The following is a 20,301-nucleotide window of genomic DNA, read 5'->3' on the forward strand; positions in this document are numbered from 1 at the left end:
AACTTCCATAATAAATCCATCAGCGGTCCTCCCCTTACTCCTTATCCCGCCTCTTTCTCTGATTGACTCACAGCTGACAAACGTCCCACCCAGGCGGCCTGCGATTGGTCCACGCTGCTGTCCATCATCGGGGGAGCGCCCGACTCTGGCTTTTGCCAACAGAGACGCGCCGCTGCTCCCCTTCTCTGCTGTTTAGTGCGTCGAGCGGCGGAGGGAAGTGGAGTTCGCGCGTCTTGTTGTGCGTCCGTGGACCAAACAGCAGCAGCAGCGGTGCGCTTTTCCTCCTCCAGAGCCGCAGGCATCCCGGGGAGCAGCCACGCCGTGCATGCCTCGGACACCAGGAGGAGGAGGATACTGCTTTTTTCTTTCATTATAATTTTGACTGATTGAGACAGACCTATTTTTCAATTTTCCCTCATGGTAACCAACACCGAGCAGCCGGAGACATGTGGAATAATCTGGGGAAACTGCACCGCTTCTCACTAGTGTGTCTTCTCCTGACGCTGTGGGCTGAGGTGAGAACTTTATCATCTCAAAGGGAGGTGATATTTTTATTGGTGCTTTAACTTATCAATCGACTTGGAAGTTTGCTTTTTGGAGGGGGTTAAATTCCAGCCTTAATAGGATTGTCCGCCCGGCAGCTGAATCATATGACCTCGGAATTTCTAAATTTGCGCTTCCTGCGAGGAGATAAATTAAGTTTACGGACAATTTTTAAAAAACATCTTCTCTCGTACTGTACAAAAATACAGTTATCATGTGCATCTTCAGCAATATAAATCTCAAAGTAATGACACGATTTCATGAAAGTTATCTTTAAAGTTTTGTCTCCAAAAGATCGGTGCCATTAAGTGCGTTAATTCGTGTTTTACGCATATTCTAAAAATCTTTATGACGCAAATATTTGGGAGAAAAAGCTTCAGGTTTGCAGTCCAGCTTCACCTGTATGCATCATTTCTAGTCTATATAATTTGCAGAACTCAGATTGCGACCAAATGTTCAGAATTTCAGCTCCTCGGCAGATTTGTTTGTCTTATTTTCCGTGAGATGTTTCCGCTTGTTTTGAGAAGAATCCGGTTCTGAGGTTTTGCTCAGTCGGATCTTTTGTCAGCTGCAGCCTGATACGCAGACTGAGCTGAAGTGGAGTCTTGTTAAGCAGCCCTGAAGTTCAACTGTGCCAAAATGTACAGTAGTGAGGGCTGCGGAGCGACTGCTCACTGCAAAAAAGTCCTACTTTCCCCTTAAATCAGCTCATGATGAGATGATTTCACTTGTTTCCAATAGAAATGCATATATATTTTTTTAGATTTTTGGTTCATCAAGTGGCATTTTCTTGATAATTTTTAATTTCTATTTCACACAAACCCCTTAAAATACTATAGTAGAAATAATTAACCTTTTTCACCAAATCAAAGTTGACCTTTTAAGGATTGAAAAATGGACATTATTGTACTACAAGACTTTTCAACTTCTCTCACCTTCCTCCTCAGGTGTCTCATTCCACGGGTTACTTCGAGCTGCAGTTGATTTCGGTGGAAAACCCCGAAGGTCAGCTCCTTAACGGCGACTGCTGCGACGCGGAGAAGAGCGCGGCGGAGGGCCACTGCGGCGCGGACGAGTGCGACACCTACTTCAAAGTGTGTTTAAAGGAATACCAAACAGAGGTCACGACCAACGGACCGTGCACCTACGGCTCGGAAACTACTAAGGTTATCGGTGGGAATACTTTTCAGTTCAAGGGCGGCCAGAAAACCGGACAGAACCGGAACAATGACGCCGGGAAGATCATCATTCCCTTCCAGTTCGCGTGGCCGGTAAGTGGATCACGGTATTGTGCTGTCCTGATGGAGATGTTAAAAAATGTATGCGTTGATGAAAGCTGGATTTTATTGGGGGGGATTCGTAAAAGTTGCAAAATATTCACCTGGATGCACCAACAGAAGTCAAAGCTTTTCTAAAAATGTCATTATAAAACAGGATTTAATCTCAATAATCTTTCATGTTGTGTGCAAAAATGTCGACTTATCAAAGGGAGTTTGGATGATTGGGTGGTGAATCATGATGCAGCCTGAAATGGCACATCCCAGCTTGCACAAAGTGTAATTTGGCACATTTTGGCACAGTTTTCTGTTACAAGTCTATCATTGCTGTCTGGGTCTCTGCATGCCGCTCATTCTTCCCTCCGCGTGGCAACTATTGGCGTCTCTACATGATCAAACAACTCGTGAGGAGCAGCGCATTCCTCTCTTGGAGGTTTTGAGTGGACGTCTGTGTGTTTCTGATCAGGCCAAAACCTTGGGCGCGCATGACGCATGACTTTTACGCACAGCGGCGGTGCAGTTGTGTCTTGGTTTGATGAGTTACCCAACAGGCTGCTGTTTGCGTGACTTCAGTTACAGTGTGTGGAGGGCAGAGGGAGGGCTGCGTTGCCAGTGTTTGAGGGGGGGGGGCGAGGATTTCCAAGCGAGTGTTGATTAAGAAGTGGCAGGTAACTTATTATCTTATCTAAACAAAGCAGCGGAGCCAATCAAAACCTGCTCCCGCGCTTTATTTAGAGAGCAAGCGTGGGAAACAGGAACAGTCCTGACGGCCAGAGCTGCTGTATCAGAGAGGTTTAATGGTGAGAGTGACGTCGTGTTGAGGAAACGTCACAGGTTTGATTCCCATAACAGCTTAGTGAGCTGTCAAAATAAGAGTCATTGGTCATTGTCAGTCAAACTGAAAGAGAGTAACAGAGATGAAAGTTCAGATTGATCATGTCTTCACAAATATTTTCAATAATCAGGATTTTATTTTAGTTTGCTGGCTTTTAATGGACTAGTAGAGAAAAGTCCTTTATGACTCCTCAGATAACGATTTGTAAGAATTTAAACCTACAGTCATTTTGAGCTTTCATTGAGCTCGTAAAGACATCTTCTTAATTCAAGTGAGATTTCGACCTTTTTCAGAAGGTTGTTTTAAGTATTAACTTCAATTTCGCATCATTTTTCTTGATTGCACTGTGTTTAAATGTGTTGGAATTTCCAGATAGTGACATGCATTTTCAGAAAAAAAGCTTTAATTTAGTTTATTTTCATTGAAAACAGGTTGAAATATGCAGAAAATAAGACTTTAAGGAATCGGTAACAGTGGGTTGGAGACATAGACTGAGTGAGAAATCCTGGTTACGACTTCTCTAGTTTAAGGATTTCTCTTTTTCTCTGCCTTATAGACATGAAAATGTATATTTTGGGTTATTAATGGTTGCTTACATCAAATAACACATTTGAAGACTTGGCTTGAGCGCTGGGAATGAGTGATGGACATTTGTCTTGGAGACAAAAAATAAATATCAATTAAATAATCATCAGCTGCAACCCTGATTTTTGCATACTTGCAACAGCAACACATTTAATAGCTTGTAGAAAAGTCAGTGTTTGAAATCAATGATGGATACGAAATTCCTGGAGCTTGCAGTCATGCAACTCAGAGGCTCATTTCAGACATTCTTGTTGTGAAAAAGCAGAGAGCCCGTCTGTGTGTTCATGTCAGAATGTACATATCGTACATATCGGGTGCTTTGTGTGCCCGGCCGGCTACGTGACCTCTCCATTCATCACTCCTCATGGTCAGCTGTCAGCGGAGGGGAAGATGGAAGTAGTAAGTTGGGGCCCTGCGGGCGGATACGGTTACCACTAAGTTGTGTGTGACACAGGCGGTGGATATCAGTGTCACCAACTACTCAAACAAGTGAAGATCCTCGGTCAATCTGGGCCGGGGGATGCCTTTACCTCGCCGCCTCTCAGGTTCACGCTCTATCCGTTATTGGGTCATTGTCTCACTCGGCGTGTGTGGGGTCAGTATTTTCCACTATCCGCCCGGGAGGGGGTGGAGGAGTGTGTGTGTGTGTGTGTGTGTTAGAGGGGCACAAAGGAAGGAGGGTATCAGTGTTCAGCAGTGTCTTCTGATGAGGCTGTCAAGGTCGAAGCAGTTGGAGGCTTTTTAAAAATGTCATCACACTTGACGTTTTTTTTTTATCAGCTTATAAAAGTTTTCACTGGCTGGTTGTTAAATACCTGTGGTACGAACCTCTCTGTGCATCAAACACGGCTGCACTCAGGAATTCATACACACTATGTCTTTAGCCTTTACCAAATATTTAATAAAAACTGAAACCTTCAACATCATACACAGCAAGTTCCCTGCAACTTGTGAAGTGAAAAATTCAATAAAAAATAAATAAATATAAATAGCTTCCTGAGGCTTTACAAAGTCAAAGTTCCTCCCATGCTGACACTTTTTTGCACTTCTTAATCAATAACAAATATCGGCCCCAATAATTGGCCAGGCTGATAATCTGTCAACCCTTAGTGTGTTTATCATGCAAGTGGACATCAAAATAAAGATTTTTTTTTTTTTTAAATATTTATATATATAATGTGCAGCCCTAATTTAATGCATGCCAGTCAATCATGGAACAGCTATCCCTCCTCTCTTGCTCACTGTGAGGTTTTCCTTCTTTCATTGAAGAATCTTCTCAGACAGACCTCTAAATTAAATGATGTGTCCCTCCCACATTGATCAGAGGTTTATCAAAGAAGTGAAATGTCTCCGTCTCTTCTTACTGTACAAGACCAAACCTTGCCCTCGTCCCTCCACAGACTGCAGTCTCAGTGTGGCGTGCTGCCGGCCGACAGACGCGCTGACAGTCACTAACAGAGTGTGTTTGTGTGAGGCCGTGGCCTGTAGCCTCTGGTGCTGCTATAGTGGACTCCTTCGGTCGGCCCCAGTATCTGGGCCACTGGTCCTGACATGAATTAGCTGCTGGAAAAAATAAAAAAAAGAAGGACATTGTTCTGCCCTCTCCTCTGCCGATCATGTCCCCTTCATGTTAACCCCTCCGGCTGTTTGGGTCTTTAGTGACATCTTTTTTCATGAAAGGGACCAGAGGAGGAGGAGGAGGAGGAGGAGGAGGAGGAGGAGGGATTGACTGATAGAGCGAGGGAAGGAGGGATGATGGGGAGGAGAGAGGAAGCTGCCCCCCCTTCAAAATAAAATAAAAATCCACCAGGCTTCCTTGTGAGGATTCTGTCACGAGGGAGGTGTATTTTTAGGACGCAGAAACTTTAGATGCTTTTTTTTTTTTTACAGTAGTGACTGAAGCAAAAACAAGCATTTACTTCTTCTCCTCTTCCTCCTCTATTGCCCCCCCTCTCACCCAAACCTTCCCCAGCCTCTCCCTCTCTCCTTATGGGGTATTTTTAGAGCGTCTGTCCTCCCCTCACCCCTCTGTGAGTAAATCAAGGATCAAGGGTGCGTACTCCTTCAGTTTCATGGCCCGTTTTTTTTTTTTTTTCTTCCCTTCTGCCCTCACTCTTGCCAGAATTTCCTCCTCAGCCTGGCAGATCTGAGAGGACAGAGGTGGAACAGCTGTTGTTTAGAGACCTCCTCCTCCTCCTCGAATAAATGTTTTAGTGAAATAGCATTAGGAAAACAGGCTATGATTACAGCGGCACCGAGCAAAGATCACCTCACTCGGAGGAGTATCACTGAACAATCACAAAGTGCAATGTTGGATGACTACGAGTCGTCGTCTCCTTCGGTTGTTTCCTCACTGCTGTCACTGCCGGCGGTTGGCTCGTTTGGCTCGTTTGGCTCATTTGCCGATTGCGTCCTTGGCGCGCTCGCCTGCCCTTCCATCAGGAGCTCTTCTTGGTTTGGTAACGCTTTTACGGTTGATTAGTTTTTGGGAACGGGTGGAGGTGTAGGGTTGGTGTGTTTTAGGTGAGTAAGCGAGATGATGTGGTGTGTTTGGATTCCAGTGATGATCCTGCAAAATGTGGAAAGACTAAAATGTCATATTTTTAGGCCTACACATGCAACACAGCTGTGGATCAACAGAACCACATGCTGCAGCTAAGTAAAACCATCATATCCAGTTAAATGAAGTCGGTAATTTATCTGCTCCTGCTGTTGGTGCGTCTGCTGATGTCATCAGCAAACATTGTGCAATGTCTTTTTTTAGGTGATTGTTCGTTAAAATATGAGTAGTTTTGCAACATGGTTGTTGCCAGTACTTGTACTGAAACTAATCATGTCTCAGTTTATGTGACTGTCCTGACTGTCCTCACTCTTAGACCGTCAGGAGAACCCTTTTACTTCCTGGTAGTGGCCTTTTCTAAAGGCCCCCCAAAAAACTGCTGTTTCTGTTCCTTCAAGGGCCATTGTAAATGAAAATTATAATAATTATATAATATTGTATACTGCCAAACTGTGAAACCTTGAAATTTTATTAGACCGTTATCGTACCATGAAAATGTCACACAGTTCAACTCTTCCCAGAACCCAACATAAAGTGTTATATCTAGAGCCTTCTGTGAAAGGTACCACCTAGAACCCAATATGAGAGGTTCTACAGATAATTAAGAACCTCTTTCATCCAAAGAGCCCTTTCTTCAAACAGGGTTCTTGGTAGACTGTCAGCCCTTTAAGAGGAACCTTTATTTGTAAGAGTGATGTGATGTAGTCAGCTATCACCAGCTGCCATTTACTTTTTGACTGAAAATATCATCATGTTTGCTTCACATTGTTTGAACAGACTTTATTGGCACTGAAAGATGCAGAGCTGCTTCACAGAGCGATGAGACTGAAGAGCAGGATTTAGCTCTCCTTTTCTTTGTGCATTCATGACTTTGCAACATCAAAACTCCAATGTTTTTATCCTATGAAGTAAATACTGTAGGTCAACCATGTTTCTCTTTCTAAAACAACAAATTCAGACCGCAAAATGCACCCCGCTCCCCCTGCACCCCCCTCTGCTCCGTGTGTCTTTAATAAGCCTGAGAGCCTGCAGCAGGCCGCAGCGGGGCTCTGTTGCGTGGTGTGTGCCGGCCAGGCGAGGCGGTTGAAAGCTCTCTGCTCGGTTAACTGCGGTCAGGACGGCCTGCTCATCTTTCCCACGCTGTCGCTGGTTGCGTGTCAGCTGACCTGTTTCTGAGGCGTATAAATGTGTGATTACCTGCTCAGTTTGTGCAGCTGATTGATTGTTGACGCTGATGGTGGGGTTGGTTCAGTTGTGACTGATGTGTGTCTATACGGGCAGCTTTGTGTACTTGTGTGTAAATCTGTTCTCACAGTTACATTACAGGCAGGTCCCCACAAGAACTTAAAACTTTAGGTTTGGTTTAAATCTCCAGAGAATAAATGTAAGCTCTTTTTAGCATCCTAAACTGGACTAAATAAATCTGTTTGTGTATGTGAGTGTGAGAGAAAAAGAAAAAGAGAGGACGTGTGTATGGAAACTGCAGTCAAAATCTATAACGAAAATTTCAATTTATCATCCCAACAAGTCAATTTGAAAGGTGTTCTTTTGCAGTCAGGAACTCATATTGTTGCTAATTGACTTGGAAATAGTAGTTTTACAAAAGGATCAAGGTCCATTTACTAGCTTTTTCCCGATCTTAACTTGTAAGCCGGCGTGAATGTGAAGTGCGTAAGTGATATAGAGCAAAATCGTCACGGCTGCTGAACAAGCATGTCTTCATCACTTGATGATGACCATGCACAATGGTTAAAAACCGTGGAAAAGTGAGAGTGAGTTGACCTTGAATTGGGTTTATTTTGGGAACTTTGAAAATGTATTCATTTATACATTAACTATAATGGGCAAATTCAGTATTTTATATTCTGGACCACATTTTCTTGTGTTTTTGTGACTCATGGGAACACCAGTTTTTGAAATCGGTCCAGTAATGAGCGAGAACGCTGCAGCTGACAGCCACAAAATATCCTTCAATATAAGCAATTGAGGCAATTATGCATCATCAGTGTACGATGTACTGAAAGTGCTTCTTGCCATCGAAAGGCTCAGATTGTTATTCTAAGTGTCTGACTACATTATGGAAAGCATCCCCACAGGGATCGACTTTTTTTTTTTGCTAAAGAATCAAATCCTTTTTGTCAAACCAGAAACAGCCTCGAAATCATCATCACCAAATCCCACCAGACTGCTTTTAAGTAAACAGTGATTTTAGTGAGTGTAGAGCAAGCATCATTTCACCCCTAACTGGGTGAATTAAGAGTTTATTTTGACTAAGCCAGAGTTGTTTTGATTGTTGTAACAGTGGAAAGATGATGCAAGATGGCTTTTGTGAGTTTAATTTTGCTTCTGTGCACTTTGAAAAGTGGGTTTTACAATTATGAATGACTGAACTGTATTTTAATGGAGTCTGGTGGGTTTGGTGATAGCGACTTCGATGCTATTTCTGGTTAAACAAAAAGTAATCTTACTGTGTAACAGGAAGGTCTATCTGCAGGGATCCCTTCCATTAATTGTCTGGCACTTACAGTAACCTGGGCCTGTCAGTGGCAGGAAAAAGCACTTTTAGTGGCCATAAAGTGACTGTAAATACATGCTCCAAATTGTTTAATTGCAGCGTGTTTCTCTCAATACTGGACCAGTTTCAAAACTTATTGTCCCATTAGTCACTTAAACACAAAAACATGGGATTATAGGGTCCAGGTTGCAAAAAAATTACCCTTTACCCCATAATAATCTCAACATGAGACAGATTCATTAGAAGTGACAGTGTCCTTACATTAAAGGGGCAAACAACACCTTTTTCATCAAGTCCATTACTTTTATTTCAACAGACTCAATTATCATGACCTTGTAAGTGCTGATGTTGCATGGAGCATTAGTGTGGTTGCTATGGTTACCTGTTGTTTATCCTACACTGAGTGCCGATATAGAACCAGTAATCTTGCACTATGTTTAAGATGTCCTCATATACCGTTGTAATGGAGACCTGCCAGCCAATCGGGGACGAGTTCTTGTTTTTTATGTAGCTATGGTAAACCATTGAATCATTGCCAAGGCCAATGTGTTCAGTATGTACAGATCAGTTTCATGCATGTGTGTTTTTATCACAGGTGAAAAGTGTGCAAGCTCATCTTTATGGCCCATTCACACCTGTTATTACACCTGATATTAATAAGCGATGAGCGTCCTGTCATTTCAGTTGTGTACAGTTGTGTTTGTGCATTTGTTCCTCAAGAATATAGACATCTTCTACACCTGATAAGATCTGATTACAGTGTGACTCAGTTCATCTCCATATATGATCTCGCTGATCACATAGCGTTCCAATCGCAGTCCGTTCTGTATTTGCACCTCGTATTAACATGCTTTTTCCCCCCTCGTCAGATGACATATCCACTTATAGATTACATGCTAATACCAGGTGTAAATGGAGCCTGTGTGTATAGTCTTAATGCATGTGTGTGTGTGTGTGTGTGTGTGTGTGTGTGTGTGTGTGTGTGTGTGTGTGTGTGTGTTTAGGAGAGGCAGAGGTAATGAAATGCATGCATTGTGAGCACTGAGGTGAGCAGTGGTGATTAAAGCATCACACACACACACACACACACACACACACACACACACACAGCTTAATTTCCCACTTGACTCCCAGTAAATGTTCACAGGGCTAATGGAGCTCAGCTGGACCTCACTGAGAGACGAGAGATTAAACAGAAAAAGGGCAGGATGGGAAATAAAAAGCAAGCTGGAGGTTGTCTATAACCAAACCCTTCATTGTTGCTCTATTTGTTTATCTCCCTATATCTTGTGTTTATCTTGTCCATCTTCCCCCTTCTCTCTCTCTCGGAGCACCTACCAGGAGAAAACCCTGTAGCTACATATTTTGTGCGTTAGGAATCATTTGGCTGCTGTGTTCCAGTTCTGTTAGCTTGTTTTGCTAGCTTTGAGGGTGTGATCGCACTTCCAGTTTGCTTTCTTTGGTTCGGAACAGAGTGGGAAAAGATCTTCGTGTTGTATTTTTGTATCTGGCTCATTCAGGCTCACATTGTGAAGCCGCTCATGAACCAAAGTTGCACAAAGTCAGAAGCTGAGTTTTGGATTCATGCACAAGGTTTTGTAAGGATTTGTAAGCCATGGCCTGATTTTTATGGTAGTTTCACAAAGTCAGAAGATCTTTGTGTTTAAGGGGGATTTTTGCAGAGTGTTTTGAGCTAACATGAGAGCATTCCTCTCTGGTGTTCATCCCAGTAAAGAGCACATGATGTTTGAAATCAGTGATACTCAGTCTACGGCCAACAATCCAAATCTGGACCCTGATTGGGTGCCAGGTGGCCCCCTTACCATTTTCTAATTTTCAGTGAAAATAAAGTGATTCACATTGGAAATTGTTTTGCCAGAACGCTAGAATTGTTCTGAAATCCTAGAAACGTCCTAAAATCCTGAAAATGTCCCAAAATGCTAGAAACATCCTAAAATCCTACAAACGCCCTAAAATACTGAAAATTCCCATGTTTTGAGAAAGATCCTAAAATCCTACAAACGTCTTAAAATCCCAGAAATGTACTGAAAGTATCAACATAATTCAAGGAACGTCCTAAAATCCTTGAAATGTCCAAAAAACGTAGAAACATGCAAAATCCTTGGATAGGTCCATAAATCTTAGAAATGTGCTAAAAACCTTAAAGTTTCCTAAAATCCTCGAAATGTGCTGAAATCATGGAAACTTGTACGGGGCTGCTGTGACTGTCATCAAAAGTGGCCTGCAGGCACAGCAAGTTGAGACTCATCGTTTGGCTTTCCAAATAATGCTGAAGAAATCAAACCGAGCAAATCTGAAGTATTACTACAGCGTTCCTCTCCTAGTGGTGCAGCCTGTGCTAACCGTCCTCTCCAGAGGGATTGGGTGAAGGTTCAGCAGCATTTCTCAACACATCTGGGGCCAAAACCTCCATCAGTAACCTCACTTACCCAACTCCCACCCCATGGAGAAACCCCCGTAACACTCTCACACACTTATTAATCTGCAGCGTGTCTAAAGTCTCTGCTGGAATATAGAGAAAGTTCTGGGTTGAGATTTGGCACATAGATTCATCTTAAAGGATCATTCTGGTCATCATTTCTATCAGCGATGATAATGTTTAAAAGCTCCTTGAGTTGGAATTTTACAATCGTGTAGTCCAGGCCAGGAAAAGTCATGGAATTCAGGAGTAATCTTCTGTACATATCTTTCCATTCAATATAGCTTAAATATATATATATATATATATATATATATATATATATATATATATATATATATATATAATATACTTTCTCCCCACGCTCTCCCTTCATGTACGCCAGCTATCTGAAATGATCGATTATAAAATCTGGTATGTTTGAAACACATTTTTCATATCCAGAAAAATGTGTATGAACCCGGATTTTTGCTCAATGGCACCACAAAAATAAAAAATGCCCTGAACTACATGATAATACTTTCCCCTGTAGTTCTTTGCGGTCCTCTTCCTTTGACTTGATGTATGTAGGCGGGTTTCTATGAAACCTAAAATTGCGGAAATTGAAATTGCGGATATAAAATACACCTAATAGAAACAATTCAATTAAAAAAAAAACTCAAATTTATTGCAAAAAAAGTTTTTTATGCTCACATGAGGTGGTCCAAAAAGTCATATTTCTCAAAACTGCACTGGAAACAGTTTGTAGCTTTTCTAGGTCACATGATCTTATGGCTGTGTGTTTGTCAGTAGGAACTGGCTCCCTCGTGATGCAGCAGGAGCTACAAGAGCTGTTATTGCATCACATAATTCCTCAAAAGTTGAGCAGATCATCCTGAAGTTTTGAATCCACAATTCCTCTGTGAAATCGTGGACTATCACCTCCCAGAAATCCGTCATATGTGGCTACTCCCACGTATAAGGGGCTTTGCTTTCCATTAACGCTCGCATAACACGCCTACATCGCCTTTGATCGGAAATAATGACGGCTAGTGTGGTGGCTGCAGTAGAAAAAAACCTGCTAATGTTCTGAACATCCATCGCCATGCTTCGTGGAGTGTTAGGAGTCGTCTTGCAATTTTGTTTTATCAACATTTCGAAAAATTTCACTTAAGTTGTGTGCAGATCTGTAATGTAAACCTGCCTTGTGTCTCTCTTTCGTGTTCACACTTAACTGAAGCGTGCATGTGCTCGACCACATGACAGCTGTAAGACTGTGCACCCAAACCGCTGTCACGCCACTTGAACTTTCTCCTCCCACTTAAGAATTTATGTTAAATCAACAGTCGGAGTTTATGTTGCACGCAGCAGACTTTCCTCTCTCCTTCCACTTCATCACAACATGAAAGAGTTTTACTTGTGTTTGCTGTTTGGTGCAGGAGGGCTGTTGATTCGTCACATCTGCGCTCAGGTGGATCAGTGATGAAGGAGCCGGTCGGGGTTTTCCCACGGCGTGAATATCACTTTCCCGGCGGCGCTGTGGAAAACGAGGGCTGCCTTAACCTCTTTGTCACCGCGCCTTTCAGCGGGAACAATGACTTTATACCTCGGCCTTTGTGCCCAGATATTGAGTTATCACGACGAGCGCAGGGAGGGGGAAATGGAGAGCTTGAAGAGAGAGATGGAAACAGAGAGAAACGGAGATAGAGGAGGGCAGCTGCGCCGGGCAAAATGTCAGGAGTGGATTTGAGAGCGTTTACATAAGGCCTCTCTTGTGCTGCTCTCTGGAGTGCAACATGCTGAATCTGGTATTCACGCCTGCTTCAGGTGTTGGTTTCTCGCTTGACACGGAGCTCTGAATTTATAGCTGCATCCAGTTGTTAGCAGACGGGGATGAAAAGCCTTATTTAGGATCCATCTCAGCAGCTGATGGTATTCTTGTGTCGTCTGCTGGGCCTCCCAGAGCGTCCCATCCACCTGATTCGTAGATCTTTCACTACTTTTCAGAAACTAGAGCAGTCCAAGAGATTACAGGGGAGCATGTAATACAATGTCAGGCATCAAATGTGAGTCCCTCTTGCTTTGCGGTGACATTTGAGTTCTCTTGCCTGAGCCCAATATGTCATCCTCTAATCACTCTGTGTGACTTCAAGTTAAAAGTCCTGAAGGGAATTAATTAATTTTGATAATATATGAGATAGAGAAAAGCTCCATATCCTCACTGTGAAGAGGCTGAAATTTACAAATGTTTAGCATTGAAACATGATTATTTACTCAAAATAATCAGTTCTGTCTTCTGTCGATCAATTTATTAATCAGCTAATTCAGCAGTAGTTCAGACATCTTTCTTTTGCATATTTGCTTTTGGGAATGTCGTTCCCTGTTAGCTGATGCTTCCTGTTGTTGAGGGACATTTGCAAAACTTAAGAAAATGTGTCATTTGCAGTGCGGAATATACATTCAAAAACAACTTCACACACAAGACATCTAGCCTAATCTGTCGGGTTAGGACATGTTGATACCTTTACGAAATAAACGAGAAAGTGTTTCTCTGATGGGGGTGCTTTGGGGTACTGTTGGATAAGGGTGGGGAAAAATGGACACAGCACAGTATCGTGATATTTTGTGTAAACATTTAGAATCAGAAACTGTTGGCACAGGGCTCTATTGTACTATTTTTTTGGATCATCATTTTTTTCCCCAAACTGTTTGGTGGCCACACCTTTTGCAATGGGGGGCTGAAATTTGGCAAATGAATGCTTGTTTTTCTACCAAAAAGATTTTGTGCTGGTCAGCAGGTACTACTTGAGTTAGATAGTCTGGATAGATTTCTAAACGCTCCCATACAATTGAAATTTGCGTTGTAGATTGACAGGTTGAATCTTACATTTTTTCCTAATTTAAAGATCAGCTCAACCCTTGAATAAAAAGTGATACCCATTCACGCCCCCCATTCACAAAAGTACGGTGTTAGTCAGTCTACATTTAAAGCTCATGTATGTAGGATTTAAGGGCATCTAGCTTTGCTGCCTTCTCCCGAGAAAAAGAGGAGGACTCGCTCTTTAGCAGATGTAAACGGCTCATTTTAAGGGAACAAAAACACAAAGACTCTTCGTTTCAAGTGATTATAATCTAAAAAAATATTATATACAATTTCTGCCAATAGATGGCCTTATGTCCTGCACACTGGACCTTTAACGTTGATGCTCCGCTTTGTGCCTGTTTTTATCTTGACACCTGTGCTGCTGTTGCCTCCTTTTGCTGCAAGTTTCTGTTCAAAAGGTCTTCAGTCCTCTGCAGAATTACATATACTCAAGAGCCACTGTGCTGCACACACATTTACACACATCCATGTCGTTTCAATCATAAAATGTCAACGGCTCAGCCAGGTTTTTGAAAACCCACTAAATCAGTGAGTCACTGTGGACTTGTACGGTCATGCTTGGTTTGAATTTGTCTCTCCATCTCTCTCTCTCACTCTCTCTTTCTCTGGTCTTTTCTTCCACTTCACTCTGTTTACAGCCCGTTATCGAATCAGTAGCTGCAGCCAAGCATCTGAACTGGTCACAGACTCGTTCCCAGTATTACACGAGTTAGTAGGAAATCTGTCAGACGGTCCACATTTTCACAACTGTTGTATAAAAAAAGGGCCTCATATATCTAGAAGACAGTTTTCACAGTCATTATGGGGACTACTTTGCAACAGTGAAGGCGGTGAGCTTTTTCTTAGAATTAATGCTGTAATGTGAAGCCTTTTTTATTGAATTTTGGCTTTTTCATGTAATTTTCTTGCTGCTCCAATTATTCTCCTTTCTGATAAGCGTGTGCTGACTGCCTGAGCCCTGCTGTCACTTTGCTATAAAGCACAGATGCTAGAATCAAAAGCATGTCACCTTTTGTGTTTTATGTGCCTCCAAGGAGACAATACATCCATAAATGCCTCCGAGTCTGAGATTACATGTTGGGAGATGAGTGATAAGTAGTTCTGGTTGTATTAGGAGGTAAAGTAGGAAAGGACAAGATGACATCTCTCCTCCTGCTTTGTGGCTGCAGTATACTGTGGTGTATACGCACAGTGGCTGGGGGAGTGTAACAGTGGGAGTGTGTGCAGCCAGAATCCCGGCGGCAGCATCTGATTACAGACAATTTGACAAGGAGGTAATAAAAATCTGAGCACAGTGTTGTACTCAGATTTTATCTCTGTATGTGCTGTGACTTACTGAGATCAGCGGGCTTTGTTTGAAGTCTTTGGCACCTAAATTTGATAAAGAACAGACTGAAATTGTGGAAACAAGCCCCATGTAGAGTGGAAATACTCCCATCATGAGTTAGAGAAACATCACCTTTATCTTACTGCGTTTAGCCTTGAAGGAGTCATTTTTCTTTTCAAGTGTACGACTGAGCCAGAGGGCTAACTAATGGATTTAAGGCGGTGTTTTCACACAGTACCTCCTTTACCAAACATACATCGATTTACTATAAAAGATTCTCAGAATTCCTCTCCGTCGTTGGAGGAGCCGGCGTAACCTGGAGCGACAGAAATAGCTTTTCATGCGTTTGGTGTGGGAAAAGTGAATTGGGTCATTTTCCCATTCTGCAGCTGAGTATAAAGACCTGATTAGATTAGCTTTGATTAGATTTGCTGTCTGAACGAGGCCTCCTGGGGGAGGGTTGGTGCGGTGGGGCCTCCTTAGAGAGACGAGGTGGTGCTGGTGGTGGTGGCGGCGGCGGGTGGAGGAGGCGGAGGGGCAGTGGGCTTGTTCTGTTAATAATGTGCTAAATTAACCATCCCAGCTCCTCTCTGCCGGGAGCGACATGTTTTATTCATGTCAATAGACTAACAGGTGTGACGTGACAGGTGTTGCTGCTGCTTTTTTTTTTTTCATCTCTGATCACAACTCGAGAAAAGTTGTTAATTGGGTCTCAGGATTTTTTTTTTCTTTTTTACCATTAACGATTCCCTGCTGCTGTGAATTTCAACTAAAGGAATATTCTCCTTTAGTCCACCACAAAGTGTAAGACCTGAGTGTTTTTGACTCTGTGCATCGTATCGATTGGTTTTTGACACCTCGACTTCTTGCAGTTGAAGTTTGAGTGTCTGCAGGTAATGCTGTTGTTGTTGTTAGTTGTTACGCCCACAAAAGAGCCACCAAACACATGATTATGAGCTTTAAAATTTTGATTTTAGCAGAATCATTTCATACATGAGTGCATCTTAAAACTAGGTACAGGACAATGTAAAATTGTATCGTGGATTGTAATTAGGATTCCTGTGAATCCTTAAAAGGTTTTAATTGCTATTAAAATGTCTTTCAAAAGTCTTAAAAAGTCTTTCCTTCAATATTGGCTCTTGTAAAATTGGTCTGAATGTTAATTCCCAGTGGCATGTAAAAAGTCTTAGATCCTACTTGCCTTAAGTTGCAAGAATCCTACTTGCAATACAAAACACTAACAGGTAGTTTATAGTAGTTCATGTCCATTACCGGGATAATCATAAAGAAATGTCAAGCAGCATAAAAAGAGACTGCTGGGAAAACCAGTAATAAAAGAGACGAGCCAGAGGTGACCATATTCGGGTGGAGCTGTGGAGGAGTCCGAGGTGGATCTGACTCTTAGACTTTTACAAACACTCACAGTGACATCACTCAGAGCGACCATGCTTTAATTATGTGTAACTTTTAATCTTAATAATATGTAAACGGGTGAGTTACATAAAAAATTTAGCCCCCTATACAGTTGTCATGAATTAGCTCTAGAGACCAGGCTGTAAACATGTTTCTTTCTGCTGTAAAGTTTGGCGTTTTATCATAGAAGTTTATGTGAGGGGACTGTTTTGGAGCCAGCCTCAAGTGGCCAGTCAGTGAACTGTTTCCTGGTTTTTGGAGTTTGGAGTTTTGCCACTTGGCAAAAACAAGCTGCATACATACCAACTTAAAAAATGCAAAAGATCTTAATCAAGGATTGGCATATTTTATATTCAAAGGTATGATGCCATTTCAAATAGTTACAAACCCAGCCTTTTTTAACCCTGTAAGACCTGACTGATTGATCTGACCTCTTTCAAAAACATGGATGCAAAACTATGAGCAACTTAATAAGATGGCTCTGAGATGGCTCAAAATAAGCAGGATATTCGTTTAACAATGAAGAAACAAGAACATTACCTGAAAATAATCAAAAAAAGGAAGGTAAAAAACAAGAGAATGACCCACAAAATCCTGCAACTTTGAAAACAGATGTGTAGAGTTTTTTTTTTAACATAATTTTAAATATATGTTTATATGTAATAATTATAAATGTCGTTTTTTTGGACTTTTTTTCAGGTAATTTTTACTGATTTCTTGCAATTTGCAGAACATTTCTTGCTAAGCGTTTTTCCTCATTTTTTTTGAAAGAAATCACACCAATTTGTCCAGATTTCAAGGGTTAAATAGCCTGTGAAAGGCATCTGTACAGAAGAAAACTGATGTCGATCCAGGCTTTAAGGGGTTAAGACTGTTTTTAACGATGTTCAGTGAAACCAGATGTCTTATCTGTAATGAAAAAAAAACCCAACTATTTGTCAGTTAAAACAAATATTTTTTAGTTGATGTGATTGTTTTTTTGTTTTTTTTTTAGCATATTTTGATGATATTTTGGATCGTATAGGACAGGATAGTGTATCACAACCATTTTGGCCAGAAAAAACGTGACATTAAATTTTCATATTCACCCACGCCTACCCAAAACTACCAAATACGGTACACATACACACAGATGATGCACTGATCAGTTGAATAATCATTAGGTCTCTGTCACCTCCAAACTAAGACGTGTGTGTGTGTGTGTGTGTGTGTGTGTGTGTGTGTTTTCCATACGGAGAGTTATCAGCTGAATCTGCAGCTCGCCTCAGCTGCTCGAGGATCCTCATGACAGAAACTTTGAAATCTGTCCATGTCAGCGCTGGTCCTCAAGGACGTCTCTGTAGACATCCAAAATTTATGACTGCACATGTGGGCCGTATGCACCGACTACACGTGTGAACATTTCCGCTTATGTGTACAGCCATTGTAGTACAAACACTGAGTGTACTGATGTGAATGCCAGTGCTGCAGTTAACTATTATTCTCATTATAATACAGTAGCTAAATTAATTTTTTTAACCTAATCACATGGTAATTTGATTATTTCTCACAATAATATTCATGAAATGACTGAAATTATTTAATTTGGTTTAACCATCAAGTATATCTTTATTAATGTGATATGGTCTGTTCCCAGCGGTAAGTTGTTTTTTTAATTTTTTAAATGTGATTTATTATCTGAGGGAGTGTTTGATTTGTATTTAAGTGGTTTTTATTGTGGTTAAATTTGCCTCATCAGTCATTGCTTCATGTCTAGTAGTTCCCCAAATCATGAAGAAGTGATTTGTTTGCCTCTTCATGACTGCCACACCCAATTTAGCGGCCACCATCTGACAAAAAAAAAGAAAACACTGCACGTTTTAGGCCAGTCACGACGCTCCAGAGTCAAATATAGAGTTTTTTACTGACAGTAAATCAAGGAATGAAGTGAAAGTGACTCAGAAGTGTCGTAGCAGCAGCAGTTCTGGAGAATAAATCTGATTAGCATGTTTAGAAATCACATTTCACAGAGCAGCTCTAGACTGTACAGTATATCCTCAGTAGAGCTGTGTGTAGCTGGCGGCTGTTCCTGCCGCGCCGGAGCCGTAATTTATTCATTGAACAGGTGAAGGCGGCGAGGAGTGGGCTGGTTTCTCCTCGCCTAATGAAAACTCAAATCCCTCTGACTCCTGTAAATTGGTTAGGAGGTGTCAAGTGTCTTCCAACACGTCCCCACCCTCCCCACCCCTCCCACATATCATACACACACACTTAAAGTGCACACACACACACACACACACGCACATGCACACAGTGACAGAGTCGACTCATAAGGTCGTCTCGCTGCAGACAGCAGGGACGTGACACTTTGATCCTCCAGCTCCTGTCCTTCAAGGACACACATACTTCACGCACACTTTAGTCACACACGCTCAAAAATGTATACACACACACACGATACACACACTGGTGTCAGGCTGCTCTGAGGCCGTGGGACAGCCCCATCTGTCTGAGAGCCAGCGGCGGTGACATTTAAAATTGATTACAAAGGGAAAGATTGATTATGATAATGTCCACTTATTTTCACTCATTATGGAGTTAGTGCTGCTCACTGGGCTCATTAATCACTGCGCTGTCAGAGCAGCCTCAGTCTGAGGTCATGGTTTTTGGGTTAGTAGTGATTGGAACTACTCTGAGCTAAATTTTCAGAGTCTTTTCTAACTGGTAATAAGCATACAAACCTGTAACATCGCCCTCAACCTTCTTAACTGACCAATCATGAGTCTCACGTCCTCTGTCATCGCTCCAGTTGATACGTGTCATGTGATCGGGAACAGACACCCCGCTTACACTCAGTTTGAGAACCACCTGATGAGATTCACTTGATGTTGTGATCAATTATCAGCTCCACAGGGCACATCATCACATCTGTTATTGCAAAAGAGCTTCCCTTGACATATCGTTACACCCTACTGCTGCATTTTTTAGTTTTATAAAATCGTTTTAAGTTAAAGTCTGCAGGCATATTGCACAAGTCAGTTTTTCAGACTAAACATTGTCATGGTAACATCTAGTAGACTGACAGGAATAATTCAAAGCATCAAAGCTTTAATTGCTGACATGATAATCGACGTCCAAATCAGTATTTGAATACTTACATTTCTGTTTTGTTTTCTTCATCACTAAAATGGTGGAGGAATTTGAAAGAAGGTGGCAAATGTCAGACACGAATGAGGCTAGTTGTCTCAGCGTGGCCATTGTCTTTGTGTGTGTGTGCGTCCCTTTTTTATCATTCTGTGTCCCCTCTCTGAATTCAGACTTTTTTGGGGGGTCTGTGAAAGCAGCACGACACTCTTCACAAGTTCATTTTTTTGTTCCTTAGCAAAGGGGTAGGTGATATATTGAATATACTTGACGTGCCGCTGCTTGTTCCACGAGACATATATAAAATGACAATATAAAATGACTATATTGCAAACATAGAGTATGAAATGTCACATTTTTTTAAAAGCCACCAGGGTTTTCGGCTCCAAAAAAAGAAAATCTCTGTGGCAGCAGATGTTTTAGTTGTAGCTGGTAGATAAGCAGGGAGATCTGGGCACTTTAACCACAGTTTATCTACACAAACTACCCACATTGTTTTGATACAATCTGGCTGAAAATCTGGAAAATCTTAAATATTTCAAGCAGTTGCTTTTATAGTGCATAGAGGAAAAGTTTCACAGCCACCACAGCGCCCCTATCATGTCGTATTGTAGTGATGTAACTGCTCACTCTGGCTGCCTCTGTCTCTTGGTGATGGTGTAATACGCTCTTACACTCTCAGGGGGGAAAGATGGTAAAACACGAGATTATAAAATGCTCCCGTCTCTCTCTGGAGGTTGCATGAAATTACGCGACGCCACCAGGCTCACGAAACTTCTCAGAAATATTCACTGGAAACATTTTTCCTACATTTGATTTT

The 20,301-nt window shown here is 41.8% G+C and overlaps 1 protein-coding gene across 1 annotated transcript in view; it reads left to right on the forward strand.

The window, feature by feature from the left end:
* The first annotated feature begins 204 nt into the window (after positions 1-204).
* Positions 205-20,301, forward strand: part of LOC121953244 (protein jagged-2-like) — a 69,999-nt gene continuing 49,902 nt past the window's right edge. Inside the window, exons 1-2 of the mRNA XM_042500225.1 lie at positions 205-515; positions 1,491-1,814. Coding sequence (XP_042356159.1) covers positions 447-515; positions 1,491-1,814 — 393 coding nt within the window. The 5' untranslated portion in view covers positions 205-446. The remainder of the gene's footprint in view (positions 516-1,490; positions 1,815-20,301) is intronic.

Source organism: Plectropomus leopardus, chromosome 14 (assembly GCF_008729295.1).
Source record: "Plectropomus leopardus isolate mb chromosome 14, YSFRI_Pleo_2.0, whole genome shotgun sequence".
NCBI lineage: Eukaryota > Metazoa > Chordata > Actinopteri > Perciformes > Serranidae > Plectropomus > Plectropomus leopardus.